At 44.5% G+C, this 26,765-nt stretch overlaps 1 protein-coding gene across 1 annotated transcript in view; it reads left to right on the forward strand.

The window, feature by feature from the left end:
- The window catches only part of SZT2 (SZT2 subunit of KICSTOR complex), a 606,663-nt gene that overhangs the window by 44,981 nt on the left and 534,917 nt on the right, over positions 1-26,765 (forward strand). The window contains exons 6-8 of the mRNA XM_069227802.1: positions 19,654-19,810; positions 19,912-20,018; positions 20,766-20,976. Of these exons, the coding sequence (XP_069083903.1) occupies positions 19,654-19,810; positions 19,912-20,018; positions 20,766-20,976 (475 nt within the window). The remainder of the gene's footprint in view (positions 1-19,653; positions 19,811-19,911; positions 20,019-20,765; positions 20,977-26,765) is intronic.

Here is a 26,765-nt window from a genome sequence, read left to right on the forward strand (position 1 = left end):
AGGGCTCAGGGGCAAGTAACATCGAGTCGGAAGGATATAAAACGCCAATGCCCTCTGTAGGAGTTGCAGGATCTCACAGTGCTATGCTATCCTGTAATCTAGTTTCCAGTGATTATTCTGCAGGTCATTTAGGCATATTGCGTAGCTTAAATAAGACAAAAAGTAAGGTGGTCATGTTCATTTGGAGTTTCTTGATATCCTGAAAAGGTACTTAAAGCTATTCTCAAGGTCTTTGTGAGCTGCAGGTAATGTACCTTGGTATCTGTGAGTTATGCGTTACCTGCATCTCCTGCTGAACAATTGTCACATGACAGAGCTGTAGGAAATGTATGTTTATGTCTTTCCAAAGACACTATGTGTCAGACAGTGTTCTAAGTACTCCTCCTGACTAATCAATCACGGGAAAAACACGTAAAGCCTGTTCTGCCTTTACCCACTCATCAAAATAATATGAATTTCACACACAAACATTAAAAAGTGGAGAGAAACATAGAACTCTGCACAGCCAACTCCTGCCCAAGCCTCAAAGGTTTCACTGACCAGTTCCACAATGACCTTCAAAAAATCATCAGGAGAAATGATTTTCAGGGACCTTGTGGCGACGAAAACCCACCTGCTCCTGGTGCCCCTTGAATCGACTTTTGCCCTGGTTGCCCGAGTGAGGACTTTGTGTAGAGAGGCCCAGAGGATACAAACCGGACTCCGCCACACCCCACTAATACTCCCTGTGACTACCCCGACACTGCGGGGGGTACGAGCTCTGGGGTGATTACGGAACGAAATCCCGGTGCCCCAGGCCGTCTCAGGAGTGGGGCTGCTCGTGCTGCCGTGCCTTCATCCCTCAAAACTGCGCGTGCAAGCGAGCCCTCCCTGCAGAGCTGCACCTTGATGATAGCTGCGACTGCAGCATCTCAATCAATGAACACTGCCCTCTCAAACCTCACAATGACAGAGATGGGCCGCCTTCGCTCTAGGACAGCAGCTAAGCTGCAGGCGCCGGGAGCTGAGGCCCTGCAGTCAAATAGTCATAAGTTGGACGCCTTGCTGCAGACTGTGGAGTGGATAGGATCTTCCCTGGACCAAGCTCGGACCTCACTGGAGGGTAAGATTGATAAGGTAGTAGGTGATCTCACCCCACTTCATGCGGATCACCATAAACTAGCAGATAAAACTCGCTCACTATGAGACCAGTTACATGAACTGACACCTAAGACAGACCAACTTGAATCCTCACTATGAATGGCATTAGACCGAAGTACTTGAGCACAGCGTGGAGGATGCAGAGGGGCGCACCAGGAGGAACAACATCCATGTTATAGGCTTCCCGGAAGGTGTGGAGGGCTCAAATGCGGTTCCCTACAACGAGACCTGGCTTCGGGGCCTGGTACCAGAGGGTTCGCTGACACCTTTCTTCTCTGTTGAGCGTGCCCACAGGATCCCTTTGAGGGGCCGGCCACTAGGAGTGAGCCTGCTCCCCTTCTTGCTACGCCTGTTGCACTATGCGGACAGAGATATTATTCTGTGTGCAGTGAGATCGCTCCCGCAATCCAAGTGGATAATGCCCAAGTTATGATGTTCCCAGACTATAACATTGCCGTACAAAAACAACGTGCCTCTTTTTTGTCTGTGAAGTGCAAACTCCGGGCCGTTAGCCTGAAGTACTCCCTCCTCTTCCCCGCCAGGCTGCGAGTGGCAACCAGTGGAAAAACACACTTTTTTTTAACACCCGGAAGCCACCTGGGAATGGCTGGAGTCAACAGACTTGATCACTCAGCGGGACACTGAATCCGAAAGACCTGCGGCGCGGGGCCTGAGGCCCCATAGGTGGAGAAATCGCAAATGGCATGGGGCTCCCCTGACAGACCTAAGCCACGCTCCGGATCTAGAACAGATTATGCAGGACCGACGCTGTCCCCTACAAGCTGCAGCGGCTGTCAGTGTCCCATCAGCCACCTCGGAAGTAGGCGCAGAGCTGACAGACTCTGATGGTGACAATGGCTCCTTTCTTGAAACACCTTCTAAAGTGGGGTCCACTGCCCTCCCTACAGTGACGCCGCAAACAGCGGATGACCTACTTTGAGCTCACTTAGTTGCTGCACACAGGTCACTGAACTGGAATTTTCTCTTGTGACATTGCCTTTCGTGGTGACTGAAAGACCAAACCTCACTACTTGCCGGTTCTACCCGCACATGAACTTATTGTTCTACTTCTGACGTGGCCTGTGGCTCTGCGCCTCTGCCGCTCTCCGCAGCTAATAATTGATGCTCAGTCTACATGCTATCCCTTGTCTCCTACACTGAATGTTATGCACCGGCCCATTGGCCGCGCACATCCATGCTACGTTAGGGGCTCCGTCCTAGAGATTATTGGGTACCACATGCCCTTTCCACACCACCCCACCCCCTCCTACTTGTGGGTACTATCTCCACGCACTTGGTATGCCACACAGGTGTCTTGATTTGTATGGGCTGATACCAGTTGTCCCTCTGCTCTAATGGTATTTTATCATGTTATCTTTTTGCCAGTTGTTGGTTTTGAACTATGTTTGTTTGTTTCTGAATGGAGCCTGGATTCCCCCTGTCCCACTCCCCTCCTTCTACCCCCTAGGCCTGTTGCCGATCACGTGTGACCCCGCGTCTCTGGGAGTGGAAATTTGAGGCATTACCGAGCCACTGACACATTATGAATCCCGCCACCATTCTCACATGGAATGTGCGAGGCGTACACTCGCCTGCACACAGATATTCCATATACTCATATCTTAAACGACAATCGACTTGACTGCAGCGGCGCTGGCAAGGGCAGCTGTTTGCAACAAATCACTCCTCCTATGCCAGAGGGGCCCTTGTCTGGATCATACCGGGCACTCCATTTGTGTCCGACGATCATGCCATTGATACACAAGGGCGCTACGTACTGGTGCGCGGCCGCCTGGCTGGCTGAGCCATGGCGTTGGGGTCCATCTACGCTCCGAATACAGACCAGGCCTCCTTTCTCAACACATTATCCGGCCCCCTCTCTTGTTGGAGCGATCTTCCTTGGCGGATATGGGATGACTTTAATAGTGTGCTGAATCCTGAACTGGACCGTTCTTTTCCACCACTGCCTACGGCACCTACCGTGGTGGCTGCACGAGCGCTGCGTACCTGGCTCCAAATTTGCAACTGACAGATATATGGCGCCAGCCTAATTCTGATACTAGGGTCTACTCGTTTTATTTGGCACCGCACCAATTACATGTCCGACGTGACAGAATATTATGCACAGCTAACTTAAGCCCTGCAGCTTATGCAGCTGGGATGGGACACTTCCCCTCCAGCTATTCCCACCTGCCGGCTCCGCCTGGAGCTATTAGAAGATGCAGTATTCAGGGCATCACTAGATAGAATGATTCCTGAATATTTTGAACACACAATGGCACAGCATCCTCTGGTCTTGTCGAATGGGATGCATTTAAAGTCTCCGTCAGGGGACACTGCATGGGCACACAGTTGAATCTTCTCAAATCCATTGAACGTGACCTGACACGAGTAGAGAGATCCCTGACATCCCATGATCAAAATGCTGCCCAACACCCCTCAGCAACTTACAGGTTATCGACTGCCTGAGCAGAACATACATCCTTGTTGGAGAGGCTGCGCTGCCTCAACTCGGCCCACAGAGAGCAGTGTCATCTATCCGTGCCCAGATGAACTTTTGGCAAACGCTCCCACTTTCAGTGACTGGGAGAATCGCCCTCCTGAAGATGGTGGTGCTCCTGCATTTACTGTATTACTTCTCTAATTTACCATACTGTGTCGCAGCCAGCTTTATTAGAGAGCTAGAACCCAGATCCGAGAGTTTATTTGGAACAAGGGCTGATGCAGAGTAACACTGAAGAAACTCTATTCAACTCTGCATCGAGGCGGCCTATCTGTGCCAAATATGGAGCAATATTACCTGGCCTCCCAGATTCAGCGGGTGGCGCGATGGCTATCTGGCCTTCAGCTCTCTGACACGGCAACCGGATCGCCACCCTGCGGTTCTACACCTCTTTCACCCCCTGACAAACGTGAGGACACCTGCGGAGCTCCTGCAGAGCTCCTGCTGTGCGTAGCTCATCGTTGTTACTGCAGGTGTCTGCACCACACATGTACGACGGTCCCTTACGCTCCAGCACTACTAGGCACACAGCGGGGTTCACGACTCACAACCACTGCTGAACTGGAGCCCTGGCACGCGGCTAATTTACACACACTGGGCGATCTCTATAGTGACAGTAAACTTACTCCATTTGACGTAATAACAGCTTAGACAGGCCTGCCAGCAGGTCAGTTTCTGCTGTACAACTCCCTAATAGCGACACTGGCATGTCGCTGGGGAGATATGGCATCTGGACCTCACTCGCTGCAAGTTGATGGGGGCGGAACTCCTCCACATGCTGTGGTCTTGCCCCTCTTTAAGCACCTTTTGGCAAGGTGTGACGACATGCTTATCAGCTTGCACGTTGCACCCACGGTTATCTCCTTAGGAATCTTGTATCCTGGGTCTTTCCCGCAAGTTGAAAAACACAGAGTCTCGACAAGATTTCTAGACCTTGGCCTCCTGACGGCTAAACGCTTAATTACTAGGAGATTGAAGGCCCCTGAGCCCCCATCCATTGAGGCATGGGAGGGTTCTTTCTTGGTATGGGCCAAGGCTGAGGAGGTGGCGCTGAGAGGACACAACACCTTGGTCTTGCGTAAATACCCCCTGTCAGCCAGTTGGGATGAGATGCTGACTCGACTGCGAGAACAGGAGCATGGTATGAACATAAAGGGGGCAGGCGCCCGCACTGTGGAATTGGTGATGGAATAGGCAGTTCATGCGCTGGGTTTGCAGACTAAGCCCGTACTGGTGCGATCTCCTGTGATTGTTGCCTTTGATTGAAGCAGGTTCCCTACAAGTTGCATTAATGGTGGCCCCTGGGGCCGGGTGAATGGAAGTGCAAGTGGACACGATGGGGGGACTCTTTTAGATTGCAGGGTGGTAGCGTTGCAACCGGACTCCACGTTTGCTAACTGTTTTAGTAACCTTGGAGTTTTTTATAATCTTCACATTTATAAGCGGTTATCTATCTATGCCAGTTATTATATAGATGCCCCATGGAGACTTGTTATCCACGGGAGTACACTTACTGAGTGAAAGATGAAATCAACCCTACTCCCAGCTCCTTTATATTTGTCGTTGCATGTAAAATCCACTTGAGACTTGCCAATGTTTGCTAGCATAACCCACATGCGCTGTGAATATTCTCTCAACTATTCCACTGAACTGTATTCAAATGTTTTGGCAGTGTATCAGTATTATGCACCTGTACTGTAATTTCAAATGTTGGAACCACAAGGTACGAAATTAAAAATAATAATAAAACGATTTAAGCAAAAAGTTGAACTTTGTATGGAATGCAAAAGCAATAGGGTATTAACATTAACTACCTCAGATTGCCTGCTTTTAAGATAAGTGAAAGTCCCAAGCAGGCTGATGAAGCAGGCAGCGATAGCTGGACTGTTTGCCTGCTGATAGGTGTTAGATTGGGGAGATGTGTGCTTATTGCCAACATGCTGCCAGGCACTGTCAACTGCCAGTGTCCCTTTACCCTCTGTGCATATTTGGGGGTCAAGTCAGCAATGGATAGATTGATAATTAATAGTTGTTAGCACCCTCAGCAGAAGAGGGTAGTAAATGTTAAGTCTGTGGACATTTAACAATGATTACTGTTTGACTTATTTACAAACATGCAGTATAACGCATCTAATTCACAAGTATGAATAAATATGGAGTATACTTAGATACTTTAGTTATAAAATTAAAAGAACTGTTCATTGTTGCAAGACCATGAAAGTAGAGCTCTTACCAGCTCAGTGCAGTGCATTGCCCTGTTACTAGAGGTTACTCCATTCCTCTGGAATTTGAAGGAACCCTGTAAAATGCAAATGTAGGATTGAGTGTGCAGCACATGGCTAGGAGGTAGCATTATGTATTTGTATAGTGGGTGCCGCCGAGGGCTTGTTTCAAGGTTGCCCTGGGATGATATGATATGATGGAATGGAATGTGAAAGTATTATGATGCGTTATAGAACTTTGTTAAACTTCCGCTCTGGCACTCAGTGTTTGACTAGGCTGGGTGAAGCATATCCTCTTGTGGGCAGGTAAAGGTTAGAGCCAGTTCCTTTACCACTATCAAGTATTTGTTTGTATAGAATGACACAGCTATGTAGGACTGCCCTGGCTTTGAGTTTGTCTCGATAGATGAACTTCATCAAACCAAACTTCTATATTACCAGCTACAAGCAGGTGAGCTCTAGTAACGAATGTCTACATTAGTGTCTGGCATTTTATTGATCTCTGAATTAGACTTTACGTTCTATAGACCTAAACTAAATAACAGGAGAAATTATGCGTCCACTGAATATCTACCTAATTCTCTTTATGAAAATGTTAAAAGTATTCCTGTTTACTTCCTGTTTTACAAGGTAATGTGCTTTCTTAAGCAACTGATCTAGCAGGATGTTCACTGGTCTCTTGTTATATTTCTGGGTAGCATTGTAATGGTATAGGATCGGTCCAACATTTGATTACATTTTTAAAATATGAACATATACGTCACTAATAGTTCTAGAGGAGGAACCTCACAATTGTGATAGGTGTATTATTGCATGATATATAGGCAACAATGCTCATGAAACTGTTTAAGAATACATTATTTATAATCTGGGCAGGTGCTACAGTATTGATCAGTACATTTTTGCAGCCTTTAGTGTAACTATCTCACTATTCTTCTTCAAGATACAGCAGTTTCATTCTGGGATTGTTTCCTTTTGTTAGGCATATTAATGGAAAGTGCATTGGGACTGATGTGGGGGTAAAGCATGTTACGGTGTGATTGCCCTTTTTTAGCTAAGAAGTTTTTTTAACAGAGCAAGTGCTTCCTAAATTTTGGAGCAGCAGACCATCTGCGAGAGAAAGTGACTTTAAGACCAGCCACTGCAGGTGTCAACAGTTGGTAAAATGAAAGCACAGGGGATCCCACAGGGGGCTATGAATATCCAACATGTCTGACAAGCAGCTGAGAACTGCATGGCTGATGAAATAGATGATTGGGTTGAACATGTAGAATCAATTCCAAAGAATGGGAAGCTATCCAGAAGGACAGAATCTGGCTCAAAGGTGGATATTATTTTCAGGAGGGGAATAAACCGGGCACCAAATAAGCACAAAAAATGACCAAGATATTAGAGTCAATGCCCTCCCACACTGAGCAGCGATTAAGCACTTGCCCATCTGCATCTAGCCTGGAAGGGCCTGCCATTCTGAACCATTACCTGATGGTGCAGTTGTAAGGTGAGAGGCACAATTTGTTCAAATGGGTATGACCTCCTTAAAAAGGCAAGCAAATAAAAAGCGCTTCAAGTGAAGAGACAATTAGTGCCTGAAAGGGGACTGCCACAGAGGTCTTGGCTGTTGATTGTGACAAGGTGCCACTAGAAATATACAATCAACTGAGGGAGGAAGTTGGACAGTTGTGTTGCCATAATTACAACCCTCTCAAATAAAATCAAGAGTATGCATTTAAGGGGAGCCAAGAATAATAGAGAGATAACTAAGGTGTCGTCACGGAAGTCTACAGATCTCCAAAGGGATGGACACACTATACAGGAAATGGTAACTGTCAGGCTCCACCACTGGAGAACAAAGGTAAGGGGCCGGTAGGCACGGGTTGTGTTAGCAGGCCTTATAACCCCCCAAACAAATGCTTTCAAAATAGTTGCCCACTGCCCCCTCCCTGCCATTCACAGCATAGGAGAGAGAACAGGCTGATGAGTAGTTCCTACAGGAATAATGAGTCCAATTATTTGCTTCACCAGAGTGACCTTAACGCAGAGAGGGATAAAAACTGGTTGCACATCACCAAATGGTAGTTCTAAAGAGTTATATGGTTAATGTACCTAGACTATTCCAGGGTGTCAAGGAGGACAATGAATCATTAAAAGAACTGGGGGCCAGATGTAGCAAACGTTTTGCATGGCGCAAATTGCAAAATTCGCAGTTTGCGCCATGCAAAACGCGCATCGCGATGCACATTCACATTCCCATTTTGCGAGTCGGTACCGACTCGCAAAATGGGAATGCGACTCGCAAATAGGAAGGGGTGTTCCCCTTCTTATTTGCGATTTGCACCGCGATGCAGAATTGCTTTGTGACCGTGAACGCGGTCGCAAAGCAATTCACAGTTAGCACTCATGTGAAGTGGGTGCTAACCCATTCGCAAAAGGGAAGGGGTCCCCATGGGACCCTTTCCCCTTTGTGAATGCCTCTCAAAATACTTTTTCAGAGCAGGCAGTGGTCCTATGGACCACTGCCTGCTCTGAAAAAATGTAACCAAATGGTTTCATTTTCCCGTGTGTATTGCAACTCGTTTTCCTTTAAGGAAAACTGACTGCAATACAAATAAAAAAACTGCTTTATTAAAAAAGCAATCACAGACATGGTGGTCTGCTGTTTCCAGCAGGCCACCATCCCTGTGAGTGCAGGGAATCGCAAGGCGGTCGCAAATTGCGACCCACCTCATTAATATTAATGAGGTGGGTCTTTGCGACCCCCTTGCTATTCGCAGATGGTGTCAGGGACACCATTCTGCATATGGTTTTGTGACTCACAAATTGCGAGTCGCAAAACCATTTCTACCTACATCTGGCCCAAAGTGATTTACTGTAAAAGACACTACTGACACTGCTATTCAGACATAAGATCTGATCTTCTAGGTGTCAAACAATACGCCCAGTGAGCGGTACGACTATATAAATCTGGAATCGTACAGACGATTGGTGGGTTTGGACCAATGCACTACATCCCCGACTCCTTCAGGGATCCAATTCGAATATAACCCGTCTGGGGCTAGGCGTTTACCTACCAGACTGAATGCAAAGCATGACGTCTCTTAAGCCGATAACATGGGGGTCGATGCTCAAATTCCACTGGTTAAAAGCATGAGTTTGAATCACACTGAAATAGACTGACTCCTTAAAGAGCATCAGTTAACTGAGAGAAGCCATATCATCTAAGGGAGGGGCTATTGTCGCTGAACCCTTGGAAACTGCAGGAGAGTGGGGAGACAACATGTACATAGTAAGGCAATTAGCTATTATTTCGATGGGGTGGGGGTGTAGGTGGCATCATTATTCCAGGTAGCCAGGTCTCGGGCACTTTGAACAGAATCTGTTGTTATCCTGGAATGTGACGGGTTTGAAGTCTATGTTGAGTGATCTAGAATGGGGAGATTTGTTTGACAATTATCACATTTGTGTTTTTTCACGAAACCTGTGCAGGAGCGACGGCACACAGACCATGCTCTTAAAATTATGGCGTAGAAGGCAGACTTTCAGCTGCTGGCCACCCTTCTGGTGGTCTAGTAATTTGGATAAAAACACATTCAATTGCAAAATCAAACGTTTACATTATAAGAATCCAAAGTTATTGGCTTTGCACATTTTCTCTTCTAATGGGTTATTTGATGTGAAATTATTTAATATTTATAACCTCATCATTAGCAGAAGCATGAGCCGCCACAATACATGCTCTGGATGAATAAATGGAGCAGGGTCTTGAGGGCTGCCCTTTTTACCTAGCAGGCGATTTTAATGTAAATTGTGAGCCTTTGAATATCATACAAAAACCTATGAAAGAGGAAGATCATGAGCTGAGCATACCTGTGCAATCAGAACCCACCTTTAAACAAGCATTGGCAAGGCCCATAGGTCTTATCTATGCAAGAGCTATTGGCTTTGCCAGTGTGATTTAGCCATGTTGTATACCAGTATGGCTGCTGTTCAACATGGCTAAAAGTTAGTGCCATGGAGTGGAGTGTCATAAAGTGACATGAAGTGGTGTAAGTAAAATGGCATAGTGGGGTGGCGTAGAGAGGTTCTTGGTTGGAGAGGAGTATTGTGGAGTGGAACAGAGGTGCATGGAGTGTAGTCTCGTACAGTCAAGTGATGTAGAGTGTCATAGAGTGGAATAGAGAGTGTCGTGGAGTGGAGTGTTGCACAGTGTAGTAGACTAGAGTTGGAACAGTAGTGTGGGATAGAGGAGCGTAGAGTGGTGTAACGCAGAGTAGAGTAGTGTGGTGTAGAGTAGAGTGGCAGTGAGTAGCTGCAAACAACTGGAGAGAAGTTGGCACACCAGCAGAGACGCCACAGACCGACCCACCTTCAAATCAGCCCTCAACAAATACCACTAACACCTCATTCTCCTGCTCAGCAGCCACAGAGAAAACTATTGCCCCTTCTCAGGAGCTCTGCGACGCTCTAGCTAACCATTTCCATAACAAGATATCCACCATCTACAGGAACTTTGAACCCCAACCCACTGACCTCCTCAATCCAGCAGACACAACCCCGACCAGTCATTCACTGCATACGGAGCAGCTCTCCACAGAACACCACAACCATCATGAACTCCATCCACTAGGGAGCACCCAGAGACCCCTGCCTCCACTGCCTCTTCAACCTCGGAAGCAAGGATATCAGCCACCAACTCACCACCATCCTCAGCACATCCCTTTCCACAGCCACCTTTCCCGACGCATGGAAAGACGCAAAACTCAGACCTGTCCTCAAGAAACCATCTGCTGACCCCAGCGAGCTCCAGAACTACCGCCTCATCTTGCTGCTCCCTTTCCGCTCCAAAGTCCTCGAAAAGGCCATCAACCAGCAGCTCACTGAACATCTGGAGAGTAACAACCTGCCTCTCAATCTGGTTTCCGCACCAACCACAGCACCGAGACTATCTTGATCTACGCCACTGACGACATCCACACCCTCCTTGACAGGGAAGATTCGGCGACTCTGATCCTCCTCGACCTCTCCTCAGCGTTCATCGGGATCCAAGGAGACACCATCAGATGGATCACATCATTACTCATGGGAAGAACTCAGACAATTTGCTTTCCTCCCTCAGTTTCACCTTCTTCAGTACCTACATGACACCTCTAGCTTACATAATCGGAACCCACGATCTCAACATTATATCCTACGTCAACGCCCCCAGCTCATCCTCTCGCTTTTAGCAGACCCCACCACCACGAGGACCAACTTCCACAACTGCATGAAGAATGGCGCCGACTGGATGAAGGCCAACTATATGAAGCTCCACACTGACAAAACCAAGGTGCTGATCTTTGGAAACCAAGCCTTCTCTTTGAGCGGCGCATGGTGGCCCACCAAACTCGCACACATACAGACCATGCCCGCAACCTCTGCATCATCCTGGACAGCAAGCTCACCATGAAATGACAGATCAATGCAGTCTCCTCCACCTGCTTCCAAACATCCACTTGCTCCGAAGAATCTTCAAATGGCTCCCCATCGGCACAAGAAAAACTGTCACTCAAGCCCTAGTCACCAGCTGGCTGGACTACGGCAATGCACTGTACACAGGAAAAACCACCAAACTTATGAGAAGACTCTAGATGATACAAAACTCGGCAGCCAGGCTAATCCTCAACCTGCCCAAACGGACTTACATCACCCCACAACTCAGGAACCTCCACTGGCTCCCCATCCAGCAAAGATGCTAATTAAAGATGTTGACACACACCTACAAAGCCCTTCACGATCTGGACCAGCAATACATCAACCCAGACTGAACTTCCACGAACCATCCAGAGACCTTCGCTCCGCCTCCCTGGCCCACGCACAGACACGCATCCGCCAAAGCCACAGTGGAGGCCATTCCTTCTCCTACCTTGTTGCCAAGTCATGGAACAGCCTTTCCCTCCACTTCCTGACATCACCCTTGCTGGTTGATTTCGGGAAGAAACTCAAGACGTGGCTTTTTGACTGAGCACAACAGCCTAGCACCAGGATACCCTCACGGGTGAATAGCAGCGCTTTACAAATTTAATGATAGTTTGATTGAGAGTAGAGTGGCGTAGAGTAGAAATGGCATAGTGACCTAGAGTGGAGTGTGCACAGTGTAATAGTGCACTGCCATTATGGACAACACGTTTCCAATTAAAACTATTACATTTGGACAGACATCCAGTTTTACTGATAAAACTATGCAGCACACAAACAATGTGTGGAAATGGCATCACCTATTGTATTGATTTGATTGTATTAAAATATTTGTTTCCAGTAAACTTCAGAATTACAAAAAATTTGCTTTATTTGTGCTTTCCTAATTCTGATATATTCTGAAATATTCACACAGTTCATCTACATTTTGTTGTGTGCAAGAAAAAAGCCTTCTCTTTCACGCCCCCAAATGGTCAGTTAAACCCTCTCACTTATGTCAATGAAAGAAAAACAAAAACAAGCTCCCTCGAATGACTGAGGCTAACATTTGACCTCTGTCTTTGAATGCACAGCAAATGTGACCAGTAAAAACAAAATGTAAAGCCCTGTTTACAGAAAGTGAGCACCTGTAGAAGAACATAGTAAATAGGCTATGCTGTACAGGAGGGATAAAGACATGCTGAATAGCCTAAAACAAATAAAGCCAGCAAATAGAAAACAAGCAAATGTGTGTTACAAACCACAAAGCCAATGGTAAGCAATGAGCGGAATGCATTCTTAGGTCAGCTTTCAGAATGTCCCCAAGAAGTCTTTAGCAACCACACAGCTGCTCTGCCTAGTATGCTTCGTCCTAAAAAGTGGGCTATCGCAGGACTACCTATTGCATCTTTAACATTGGCTCACTGCCTTCGGACTTACAGTGACCACTTTACCTCTGATCGGGTGCTGCATACTCTTTTGAAAGAGCAATATCCAGAAGGATTTTTTAGAAAAATGTATTTATTAGTTTTCTTATAACAGTGCAAAACCATTAAAATGGAGACCAGAGCATAGCACAAAACATCAGTATAGTTTAGCACTTCCCCCATTACAGGAGGACAGCATAGACAAATCCATAAGCTCGACAGTTAGCAATGTTGACGGCATTATGACAATCACAATTCTGCATGAACATCAGACAGTGACCAATATCTTGGACTGGAACAAAATGAGTGACACCACCAATAATAAGAGTGAGCATGCCAACAGTTACAAGGCAAAATACTATGCACATGGGACCCCAGCCTGCTATCAACGCATCAAGTACAATCAAATACACAAACCAGCACCTTCATCCTGTGTGGAGCAATCTGTTTCTTTAAATTTTATTACTCCATATGTCTCCACAATTCTTTTTTTTTTGGACAAAATAGCCTCGTTTCTGTTACAAACAAAAAATATATCAGTAGTAACATAAATATTTCCCATTTCTCTACCAACAAGAGATATAAAAAAAATATAACACCACATTCAAAAAAAGAAGAGAAAATCATGCATATTAAAACTAATGATCAGAGTCATAAAGATGCTAACCCTTTGAAGGAATCACAGGTTGAGGTAAGATCAATTCATCTGGAGCCCGAATCACATACTGAGGAGTGAAAAAGCAAGGCTTCTTTACCCCTTTGTCACAGTCCTTTGTTTATCAGTGGCCCTTATTTTAATGAGTGTCTTTTGTAGTATGGAAAAGAACGCTACAGCTTCCGTATGAACTCATGCCGGCGTGTTTCGACCTCAAACCTTGGGGTCAACTTATTTTCATTAGGTCATTATCAGGATGTAGCAAGTATGAGAAAGGACTCTCTTAGTAAATACAAGTGGTTACCACTATTTGTGTCGGTCTCGCAGTGCTTATATTTTGTAATTGGCAGCTTCAGTCTCCGTCAACACAGTGTATGTATACAGTAAATAACAGCAGTTGCGGCTTGCTATATTACACTCACGGTGCTTGTGTTCCGTAAACAACACGGCAGCATCTCTTGGTTCTCTGTTTATGTTTCGCCCAAGTGCTTTTCTGCTTTGCTCGATCGTCTCATTGTTCTCCAGAATCGAAAGCTTCAGGAAGACGCCAAAAACAGTGAGCTTTGGCGCCCGTCTACTAGCCCAGCAGCAATTGATACATCTCTTGGCTAGTAGCAGGGTTAAGGCAACATATTTTCAAAAAGTACTGGGCAGATCCTTAACATTTCCCAGTAAGGCCATATGAGGTGTCAGCAAGACCTGTTCCTCTGTGATGAGGGAAAGTGCATCCTGCACCTCCATCCAGAATATACTAGTCTGCATGCCCGTGCCAAGTGTAGACAACTGGCACCATCTAAACCACACCATACACACCAGGCATGCAGCCTAAGACTGAATCTAATAATATGCCGTTTGGAGGCATTTGTAATGAATAATTCTAAGTCTGCTACTAGCAGATACCAAACCCGTCTGGGGGCAGCAGTAATTCCACTGCTCATCAGAAAGGGCAGTTCCTAATTCCTGCTCCAAGCAGTTCTGGACCCTGCTCCTAACATGCAGAGGTTAAGCCTGCACAGTGTGATGCATTAAGGAGACCAAATGTTTAGGGCTAGCAACCTGAAGCATATTATGTAGTGTAATGGGAGGCTCATCTGGGAAAGTAGAAGTGACTGGCCTTGAACGGCTTTTCAGCCTAATATAAGTGAACATATCTAAGGGTGAGGCCGAAGTTCCCCTCAAGTACTCAGCTTGTATGAGGAATTTGTCCGTAACATACAGATCCCCCCCAGTGAGTGAGCCCCCTTTGTTTGAGTTGACAATGGCCCAGAGTTTCATGAGTCACTGGCAACAGGGATGCTGCTCCAAGGGAGCATAGGATAATAGTGTACTTGTTTACCCACCTTATAACGTAGCCACTGCGATGGTGCAGGCAACAGTAGACCAGGAGAATGTGGGCCCAGCCGAAGGAATGCTTATATAAGAAAGTGGAGGAATAGGAGCCATATAGCCTTGTTCAGCAGCCCAATGAGGAAGGAAGTGGGTCAAACTATACCAATGAATAGTATGGTGAGGCTGAGCACACAAAAAATAAAGCGCCATATCAGGAGCCTCAAAACCTCCCTCCTGGAAGGGTCAAGTAAGACTATCCCATTGAATGCGGGGCTGTCTTCCCGCCCAAGCAAGCCGTATCAGCTAAACATGCGGAAAAAGGAGTGAGGTAAATTGACAAGGATATTCAAGAACAGGTATAGGAATTTAGGAAGGAATTCCATTTTCATTAAAGCTATACGTCCAGCTAGGGACAAAGGAAAGGAGAGCAATTGACCTGATCAGTGATGGTATGGAGTACCACATAACAATTGGTGTCTCTGTGTCTCGGGAGATCCTTATCCACAGGTATTTGAGTTCTGTCCAATACCTTTGTAGAGAGAAATCGTGGGGGACGGTCATCATATGTGGCGTGAATGTAAAAAGCAAAGACGTTTCCCAATTGATATGGACACCAGATAGGCCCCAAAAAAAAATAATCAACACCCGCAGCACAGAATTAAGGCTAATATGAGGGTCATGGCTTTATAAGGTAATATTAACAGCATATAAAGAAAGTAATGAATGCCGACTGTGGTAGTGCTACACATTGTTATGATACAGTTGACCCAGTTTGGCGGCTAAGGGCTCAACCGCCAGGGCAAGCAGGAGGGGCGAGAGTGGGCACCCCTGCTGCGTGCATTTGGTTATGGTAAATATGGAGGGGAAAGCAACCTTAACCTGGACTCCGGCCAGTTGAACAGCATACAGCAGTTCAATCCAAGACCAATACCTGCGTGGAAACCCCACCCTACTGAGGATAGCCATCAAGTAATCCCATTCAAGGGAATCGAAAGCCTTTGTGGCATCTAAGAAGAGTGCCAGGCTTCCAGCTTAGGATAAAGATCTTGCAAGACTGCGAGCTGTGTGCGCATGGTATAGGATGTAGACCTTCCAGGAATAAGCCTGGACTGATCAGGACGTACTAAATGGGTCATGAAAAGGTTCAGTCTATTAGCAAGTAGCTTAGCTAGAATTATGACACCACACTTGATTAAATAGAGTGCCCTATAGGATTCACAACACTGCGGTGCTTTACCAGGTTTGAGCAAAGTGATGAGTGCCTCTTGCATTAACACAGAGAGTTGACCCACCTGCCTCACTTCCTGAAAAACAGCAAGCAGCTGAGGAGGCAGGAGATCGGTGTAGGTTTTGTAAAACTCATCTGGGAGTCCGTCGGGCCCCGGTGCCTTAACCATCTGCAACTGCTAATCCAGAGGCAAAATTGACCATGTATTACTTGATCTAAGGCTATGGTCATATATAGGTGATATGGCTATAGTAGGTAGATGTGACCGTGATCATAATTCCATGACGCTTACATTAAGGAATATTTTCTTAAGAGTTCCGTAGCAAACTCTACACACAAGACCCCTATATTTTATTCTAGCCCTGGAAAGAAATGTTAAATGGTCCTCAATGATGACCAGCCTGGATAAATGATCTAAGATCTGTTCTCTAGTTGTTGATGTGCTTGTCCTGTATGCAGGTACTTGCATGGAGGAAATTCCTATAGGAGAAAGTACTTCATTACTATTGAGAAGATTCAACATTGCATACCAAAAGAAACTCTTTGGTTGATCAATCATGCAGTCAGAAACAGATGTCTGCCATTAAAAGTTGAAAAAGAGAAAGTGTTAGCAGGCAAAAGTGTAAACTTACCTATAAATTAGCCAGGAGGAGTTGGGAGGAAACAAATTTGAGTGACTTGGTCATTGCCACAAAAACAAAGGATAGCAAGTGTTTTTTGCACATTTTTGCACATAGAACCCATAAAACAGTTGGGAATGAAGGCTTTTATATCCTGTCTCAGGTTTGGATGCAACATTTCAAAGATCTTTGCACTCAGGGGCATAACATTTTTACTGTCTGAACACTGTCTTTCCTCTGTCTCTTTCTCTATGGAGGAGGCTTTAGCGGCCATTGATAACCTGAAAGCTGGAATAGCTCCAACCCTAGATAGGACACCAGGTGATCTCTATCAATCAGAGCCTGTTGTTTCGGGTTTTCTGTTGAACGCCTTATCAAATATTTCTGCCAAATTAGCTCAGTTCCCTGATTCATGGTGAGGCGCAGAAATTATACTGATTTATAAGAAGGGGATAAGAATAATCATGCCTTTTTTTTAGGTCGATATGCTCAAAAGATAATAAGCATGCATGTATTGACTAAAGTACAAAGTTGGGTGAAGGAAAATGGTGTGGTATCACGTTTTCAGGCAGGATTTAAAACGTACATGAGTGCTAATGACCAGGCTTTTCACTTTATTTTAATACTATAAAAGGTAGTAACCCTGAGCAAATGTCACCAGTACGTAGTGTTCATCGACCTAAGGGCAGCCTTTGATCTGTTACCAGGGGTGAAACATTGGGCAGCACTTGGAGACTTAGGAATGGCAACCAATGTAATGGATTTAATAATACGTCTCTACGCTAACAACTTGTATTAATATCTAGAGGGGGTCCGACAGGGATGTGTTCTTGTCCCTACATCATTCACACTATAATTGGGGTGAATGACACACTCCATAATTTCAATAATAATTACCCCAATTTGGCTGGCCAGAAAGTCCCTGCTTTACTTTGTTCAGATGCCTTATTATTAATCTCCAAGACCCCGAATGGCCTACAAAATTTGATGAATAGATTCTCTTCGTCCTGTGAAAAGTATGGTTTTCAGATTGTTACGGAAACCAAATGTATGGTTTTTCATCCACATAGGTTATTTAGGGAGAAGGATATGTTGGGGATTACTGAATCTGAGCAAGTTGTGGCCTTTGATTATTTAGGGTTACAGTTAGAGAACACCCCATCATGGATCCCCCAAGTTACAAAAAGCAAAATGGCATCGCAGCACAGAGGTGCTGGGATCTTGAAGACTCCTATCCTCCCATTTTCACCCAATATCACTGGCACTAGAGACTTACCATGCAGGAGGGTTAGGCACTTTGCTATACAGTGCTGAGATTTGGGCGGGTGATAACATCACATCTGGCAAAAGCTGAAGATAGGTTCATGTGGTTAATACTCAAGTCCCCTAAAGTGCTCCACTTACACCCTTCCGCTTGGTTCTGGCCCTTAAGAACATTGCCCATATTGCAAACATTAAACCGCTGACCTATTGGGTAAGACTCTGTCTACAAAGAAGTCACTGCTGACCTGAAGGGGCTAGATAAGTCTTGTAAAATTAAATGGTTTGTTCCTGTGAGATGCTGGTTGTGTAATTTGGATCTACACTCAGCATGGGACAATCCTAAAACGACTACTGGGGGGGGGGGGGAGAGGTGATGGTTCATCTGAAAACAAGATATTGGGTTTATGCACTAGGAAGGTGGTTAGGGGAATCTTTGCTGAGAAGCGCAACAGAAAGATTCATTGACATCAAATGCAGTCTGGATTTTGAGGAGTTTATGGATTGTAGTGAACCACCCGAGCTAGATCTTCTTTTTTTTTTTTTACCAGTCATTACATTTTGCAATGCATGGTGAGCAGTTCCTAATAGAGCATTACCCTTTCCATCCTGAAAAGTCAGGCCTGAAACAAAAGCACATTTTTTATTTTTCTGTCAAGCCTACCATTATTTAAGGAAGGCTTCGATAATTCCAATTTACCGCTTTTTGGGCATGAGGCATTACACAAATGTGATTAGAATTTTTACACCAAACAATTTAGAGTGGATCGTATTTGTGGTGTCAATTTATATTTTAACTGGCAGTTAAGATAGAGATCAATTGAAGAATTGTAAGGTTTTAGATTTTTATTTTATAAAATCAGAGTTGTTTTTATGCTATTCTTTTAAACGTTGTATTGCTATGATGTAATGTTGAATTAAATGTATTTTATGTATGTTGGATCGGGAATCTTTAATGAGATGTGAATTATCACTGCTGATCTAGCATTTAGGAACACAATCTGAGCATCTTTCTTTGGTGAATTGTCTGATTGGTGCATGTTTTAGTGCAGTAGGACGCTTCTGATTTCCCCCTTTTTATGCAGCAGTTGCTGTCTCCAAAACATTTAGTGGAAAGAACGAGAAAGACATTACAATTTCGAGGTTATACTCCCTTTGCGATCAGAGACAAGATTCTCTGAACCTGACGTGTGCAGTCTAGATATGTTTAATTACAGAACATGCAGTCTGCAGTGTTTTGTTGGTCTGTTTAATACAGGTTTAAGACAAGTGTGTACCTTCTGAGATGGCCAAACGTTGTATCTCTCTGCATTAGTGTCCCTTTTAACCCAAAGCCCTCAGCAGCTTAGCTGAGATACAGAAGATTGTGACATTACTTATCTAGCTGCAAGGTCAGACTCAGTGTCTTGGTACACTGGCAAGACAGTAAGAAGAGAGGCCTGTTCTGAGGAACATCACTCGCCTGCTTGGAAAATTGTCCCTGGTTGTTCAGAACAGTGGTTCCCAACCTGTGGTCCGGGGACCCCTGGGGGTCCGCGAAGCCTTCTCAGGGAGTCCTCGACTGCTTGGAAAATTAAGAAATATTAACAAATATTGACAAATTAGGCCCCCAGCTTCCAGTAATGACTCAGGCGGGGGTCCCCGGATTCCAATGATGATTCAGTGTGGGTCCCTGGGTTCCATTAATGTTAAAATGGGGGTCCACATAAATCAAAAGGTTGGGAACCACTGGTGAAAATTACGGTTCTTCAGTACCTAGAGGAGGCTTCCCTAGCTAAAACACATTGAAGTGACTCCAAGACACCTGCTCCATCTCATTTCCTAATTGGTCTTTTCCAGTTACTGGACTATCTTCTAGACACGGAGACCCCGCCTGAAGATCCCCCTGAAGACCGGAAGAGGGGCGTGTCCATGGTGACGGCAGACATCGGGTTAGTCAGCATGATCCGGCAGGGGATTTTGGCGCTACAGCTGCTTCCAGCAAACTCGAGCGCAGGTCAGTCCTATTATGTACACTTTAACATCTGTCCCACCTGGACTTGACAGGGTGGGCAGAGAGGATGTCTGAGCTCCATGGTAACCAGGTTCTCTTTGCAGGCATCATCATAATCACAGATGGGGTGACGAGTGTCCCAGACGTGGCAGTGTGCGAGACCTTGCTTAGCCAGCTGCGCAGTGGCACTGTGGCATGTTCTTTTGTGCAGGTGAAGTGATTCTTACTGCTCAGCGGATGGGGGGAGGTGCCTAGTTTGGGGTGCAGATGCTCAGGAAATCCAGTTTCATGAGGCGATCTCTGTTCTAATACAATTTTGTGTTTGGCGTGTCCAAAAATGTGAGTTTTATCCAGTTTGTTAGTAGTTTGTCAGGTGGCTTCTCCTTGCGGGGTGGGTTTTTGGCATGGTTGGACTTCGGCAAGACAAGCATTTGTGTTTTTTTTATGACTTCGATCACATGCAATTGTTAACTGCTTTAGACCCTGTTCTGGGGTTAATACAGATAATATAGAGGGTAGAGACAGTTAAGAGAAATTGGTATCTGTCGGTGCAAACTACACTTAATAGAGGGACGAAGCCCCTGTAAATGTAAAACCCCTATATTTAGTGATATTTCCTTGAATTGCATTCACTGCAGATTTTTACATCCAGTACCTGTCCCACTTCCTCCTCTGGCACTCTCTGCTTTGATGCTCCCTCCATCTTCCTCCATAATGCCCAGCTCCGGTGCAGTTCTGCTCTCCAATACTTGCATCCTCTTGTGTGGCCTGGCCCCCAGTACCTCTAGCGCTCGTGCGAATCTGTTCCTGAACCTGTATTGGACTTTTAGCGGTATTCTGAGGCTGTTGTACTGTGGGAAAGTCAGTAATGCTGTGCCAACCAGTTACGCTCTTAGATTATCATGAGTTTCAAAGGCAGTGCCCCTGGAAACTGACAGACTTGTTCTTTTTTGGACAGGTTGGCGCAGTCTTCTCCTATGATTGCTCCTTCGGCCATGTGCCAAATGTAGAGCTGATGAAGTTTATTGCAATGGCGACATTCGGGTCCTACCTGTCCTCGTGCCCCGAGGTGGAACCCAGTAACCTGTACCTGAATGTCTATCACAAGGCCTTCCTGCTTTACTCCTTCCTGCGGACTGGCGACTCCATGAACCCCGAGTACTACTGTGGTAAGGAGGTGTCCTGTGACCTGCGTGATGTTTGTGGAACTGCAGTAATTCCTTCCTTCCACTTTACTGTACGAAATGGAAGGAACAAAAGTCAACTCTTGCCACATTTTAGAAGCTTGCTGCTAAAGCTGTGTTGTGCTCTCTGTACAGCTTAGACTGTGCCGCGTTGCAGTTAGTGTTGGAGAATTTCTTGAGCTCTATGAGATTAGTCTTGTATTAGACATCAGGAGCACCTCCAATCTCCAATCATAGCACGTGGCTGATAAGAACAGATAAGAACATCTGCCTTTCCATTCTGCCTATTTCCTCTTCCTCAGCATGCATACCTTACCTGGTGTTAAGCTTTGCAATTACTTTTGTAGTGTCACTAATTCACACTCTTTGACCTAGAGTTCGGAGCCTTTTTCCAATTAATGTACTGTTTTAGTTTGCTTGGCGCCTGCTTTAGACTGTTTGAAGCTACTGCTAGCATTGCATTTGTATTTTTTTGTTGTTCCCATGGCTGTAACCCACCCACGTCAGCTGTGCTCTCTCTTCCATGAAATTTCATCAAAAAACTGGTATCTGCTTCATTCGATCCTGAATCTTAACGTAAACTTAACCTCTCCAAGGCACAATGTATCCTCCTTTGCAATGTCCATCTCAACCCACAGATACCAGCATAGCACAGCAACATGTTGTGTGAAGTCTTCTGTCAAGCATGCTATTGCATAGTTTGTGGGCTCTCATATTTACAGGCACATTGCATTCACGACTCTGAAGAAAGGAAACTGGCTTCCTCTCCCAGCCATGATTTAATTGAAACTTCTCTATAATATGTTACAGGCAGTTGGACAATATTGTGAAGAAAAGTGCCAGTTTCTAGGTCATATGAGCCGTAAAAGGTTCCAGGCAGTTGGTAGATTACACTCATATTATGCTTCACCTGGAATTTGCCCTTTCCGTAATAATGGATGTTCCATTTGAGCCCATGCAGACGGCAGACCCACAATACAAGTCATGGAAAGTAGTTTTTCCTTCTGGCTGTAACTTCAGCTGCTAGAGCGAGTGGGCTTTAAGCTCTGTGTTTGGAGGAACTGCGCTAGTTTTCCATAAGAACGCATTCTTCTTTGTGTCCCAAAATGCTATCAGATTCTATATCAATCAGTCTCACTCCAGCTTTTTATCCAAAACCTTAATCTCTGGCAGAAGGTTCACTTCATATACTAGATGAGAAGGCTTTAAATAGTGCTTGGACAAAACTAAAGTCATTAGGTAAACCAAAGGGCTTTTTTTCAAAAAAATTACTAAATGAATAGTCTCTGGTATAAAACTACATTGTAGGACACTATTTGTTAAAACCTTAAGGAAAAGAGTGTAATGCAATGGTTGTTTAGCCCAATAGGCAATGCTGTTAATTAGGCTATTTAGATTTGTTTTTTGTAATTAAAAATAAAATATTCCATCTTATATGAAAGCCCTTTTAATGTCAAAATATTTAGAAAAAATGATGTTCCTGGAATCCCTAATGTGCGCAGAGATATTCTACTTTTTATGGATTCAAAGCGCTTCTTCCTGGCCGAGATATAGGATTACAGGTAAGTAACCATTCCTTATCACATGGCACAGTCTCACAACACCACCACATAATCTATTTCCTGAGGCCCAAGATAGCTGAACTGTTCCACCCTGTAACTCACACCATTTCTCATTTCCATCCACCTACAATCTTCTATAATGGCTGTCTTTCATACCCCACTCTCTACTCTAATGAGCAACTACATGGCATCAGTGCACATGTTCATGAAGCTCTATTACCTCGACAGTCACGCCCTTGGGATGAGCATTTCACCTGTTCTGCCTGCGGGACTTTTTGATCTGAATCATTCTACAGACCCGCCACCTTGGGAAGTACTGCTTTGGTATCAGTTCACAAGCTAAGGAGTTTGCAGTTAGAAGTATCAATCACAAGCAAATGACTTACCTTCTGGTGGATACTCTACCTAATCACAGATTCCTCCCCACTCTCCCACCTTCTTATCCTGTGGAAGGGTCTACTTTCCATTAAAAAAAAAAGTACCTGTTTGGGAAGCTACACATTGGTCTTTCCAATTTGTTGATGGGCTCTTAGTGTGAAGGAGTGGACAAGCCTGCAAAAGCAATTTACATCAGCATGCATGAGTAGAGCTTATGTGCAGCTCTGTTTGTCACTTCTAGAGTGGAGAGAAGTCTGCACGGGCCACAGGGCTCCACCTAACGGCACACAGGAGCAATGCTTTTTGGATTTCTGGATCCAATTTGGCACCTGGAAATATTCTAAAACTAAGGAATCTTTGGTTAGTGTATCCACCAGAAAGAGTGTTACCGAAGATAAGTAACTTCTTCAGCAATGTTACTAAAATATATTCAATGGTGTCATTTAACATGTCATGAGCAATGTAATATATGCAGTCATAAGCAGTGCATGATGGGGGAGTAGTTATAGTTAGGTAACTAAACTATTACTAGCATATTTCAGAGTTTTTTTTTCTTGTATCTCATTCCAACACCTAACTGTAAATTGACTTTAACCGTTGGTTTTCTCAGTGGAATTTGTTTTATATGTGTATATATATATGATATTGTTAAGTAGGCAATGATTTTCTGTATGATCTTTCTACTATAACTATATTACCGACTTCATACATTTTTGTTTAATTTATTAAATTATGTAGAATTGTTTTAAGTGGCTTTGATGAACCTCTGTCTTGGGAAAGGAGTTTATTATAAAATAAATACATTTTAAATAAAAATTCAATTTATGTAGCACTTCATACCCTGATAATGCATTAAAGCACATTTGGAGATGGATAACACACAACTCCCCAGAGTCCTTTGGATGCACTGACATGTGTCTGTCATGTGACATACCTGGTAATGTCTCGATGTTGTGAGTGAGGACCAGATATCTGCTTTTTTCATGCTTTGTTGCCATCCCTTGTTGTGAATTGAAGAGTGAGATATAAAGCACTTTAGCTTTACATTTTAAATGCTAGTGCTTTGATAGAAAGAAAGTGTGCGTGTGCAGTGTGGCTTATGCAATAAGTGCTTTATTGTCATGCATTGTCATGCATGTATGACTGAGAGTTCTGAATTGATGGTAGTTTCAGCTTTAGATGACCTTCCCTGCTGTTCGGAGACTAATCTCCCCGCCACTCTGGTCCTTTTGGATATGTGGGCAGTGTTCGACACAATAAGGCATCACATACTGTTGGAAAGACCTTCTGACTTTAGGATCAATTAATTGCTTTGTTCCAGTTCTCGGACTACCTGTCAAATAGATCTTTCCAAGTATTGCTTCCACCTTGCTTGTCGTATCTTGTCCATTTGGTGTTCTGTGGGGCTTGATTTTGTTGCTGTGCTTTTGAACTCGTTCATGACCCTTTTAGTCCACATTAGTCAGTCTTATTGTTTTTCCTTTTGTACAGATTATTGTCAAGATTGTGGGTAATGTTCAGCTTTGGACAGACAATCACAGAGTTGGTTTGCCATAACGTGATCAGTGAATTACTTTTAACCATTTGAAATTAACTGGGGACACAAGGGAAACTCTTTCCTAATCTTTCTCCATTCTGGGTCCTGCGTTTTTGGTCCCCCTTCTTTGGTTCCAAAATATATTCCAGTCCCTTTAGTGAAAAACCTACGCATTTGTCATTATTTGGCTTCAACATCAATTTTTCATTTGTTTACTCTGGAACGCATTCTTCACTTTTCCCCCTTTTTGTCTAACTAATCAGTGTGTTTGTGCTTTAATAAGTGGTCATTACATTCATATATTTTTACCTCCCTGATTACTTTTTCTATAAATTTCAGATGGTACAGAAAGTTGCAGCCATCCTTGTTCTTGCTTTCAGTTTTGGTATTCTGTTATTAGTTCTTAGGAGTTTATTAGGGGTTGACTGGGGTATGTAGTTCTGAGTGCCAAGATACCCCACCCATGTGGGTGAATGTTTTGTGATTAAATAAAAAAAAAATATGGTTAGGCATTAGTGTAGGAAAAAAAGTGTGGAAATAGACTCATGTGGATGGCTACCGTTTCTGTAGTGGTCTGTATCATATAGTGTAAAACTCAGTTATTATGTAGCGTTGGAATTTGCAGGGGTGAACAATGCGACCCTTGGAAGGTGCCAGCTGCGAATCACACTGCATTCCATGCAGAAGTGGCGAGCGAGCCATCCCTAGGAATGAGTATTATGCAGGTGGCTGTAATATACTCTTAGGAGTACATCAACGAGCGGCAGGGAAAATAACTTAGTGCTGAGCTTTTTTCTAGCAGACTACGGGAGTGGGCATAATACAGCCAGCGACAGTGCATGCTGTGAAGGGTCCACAGAGTGTCATCAGAGCAGCAACCTACAGGAATGGGCTTATGCAAACAGCCCTGCTTTATACAGTCTGACGCTGGAGTGGTACGGGGCAACACAAGGCATAGGCATAATAGCAGGCATTGTATATGCTCTGAGGAGTAAATCTGGGAGGGAGTTAGTACGAGTAGGTGGACAGTGGCTGCTATGTTGGTGGATTGATACTAACCCTGTAGAAAGCTATATCTAGAATTGGGAATATGAACAGGAGTTGGAAGAGCTAAGGAAGTGCAGGAGAGGGGACGTAACTCAAGGTTGAACCTGCTCCTAAAGGGTCAAAACAGGGAAGATGCTACAGGCCCTCCTCTCCCCCTCCCTGAACACTCTATCGTTTACTTAGGCTTCCGGGATGGATCTCCCAGGAGGAGAGGCTATGCAGGCTGAAGCATTAAAGGGGCTGGGAGTCACGAGGTGTAGACTTTCTCCAGAAAGAGAATCCGAACTAATCTTGAGGTTGGGCTTTGTGTAGTTTAGAGAGAAAACAGTGTGGACAGAAAGATGAAAAACTGCAGTCCAGAGCATTGATGCCTGAAATTTAACCAACAGAAAAGGACCTCAACCCGCTGGCATAGTTTAGCGCCATTCACACCAAATCTGAAAATTTTACCAACAAAGATGTGGGTGACTTTTTGAGAGAGATGGTTTAAACTGGGTGTAAATTGTTGTTTGATATGGTTAAGTTTGATGAAACCAGGCTCTTTGTGCTTGGGCAACGTTTCATCCACGTAATGCTTTTGAGGAGAAAAGAGTAGCTCATATTCCAACTGTACTAAAAATGTGTTTGTATTAAAAACCCCAAATGAAACACAAATACCTGAAGGTTCGGTGACTGATATTGGTTCTCAGTTTCCGCTCCTCCTTCTATCCTGGTGGAAATCTCAGAGTAACTTCAATACGGCAGGCTCGGGATGTTGGCTGACTGACTAAGGCTACAGGATTTGGCTGGAATATTTTAGATACTTAGGTTCTTGTGTGGTGTGGGCTATACTGCCTATATATCAAAGAGGAAAGGAAGATGAAAGCCAATTAAAGTTATCCTGGTTATCATGTTAAGATGCACACCGTTTTCATAGGTTAATCAATTTACCATTGATAAGAGAGAGGAAATGAAAGGCGTGCTAAGCGATGTCCAGTGGGGTCAGTGTAGTGACTATACTTTTTCGGGTGTAAAATAAGGATAACAGTTAAAATCCCTCTGCTGCAAATTTGTCCCACCTAGCAGTTTGAAAAAATATAAGAAGATCCTCTTAAAGGGAACGCCCCTCACTTTGTGTGAATGGAACAACACAAGTATCAAATTCAGAGTTTTACCAGTAAATGGACCAATGGGTGAAGCATCCATGTGCCAAGTTCCAGTACTTTGGAAATTTCTTCTGCAAGCACCCCTTCTATTACTTGTCCAATACT

Source organism: Pleurodeles waltl, chromosome 4_1 (genome assembly GCF_031143425.1).
Source record: "Pleurodeles waltl isolate 20211129_DDA chromosome 4_1, aPleWal1.hap1.20221129, whole genome shotgun sequence".
NCBI classification, from domain to species: domain Eukaryota; kingdom Metazoa; phylum Chordata; class Amphibia; order Caudata; family Salamandridae; genus Pleurodeles; species Pleurodeles waltl.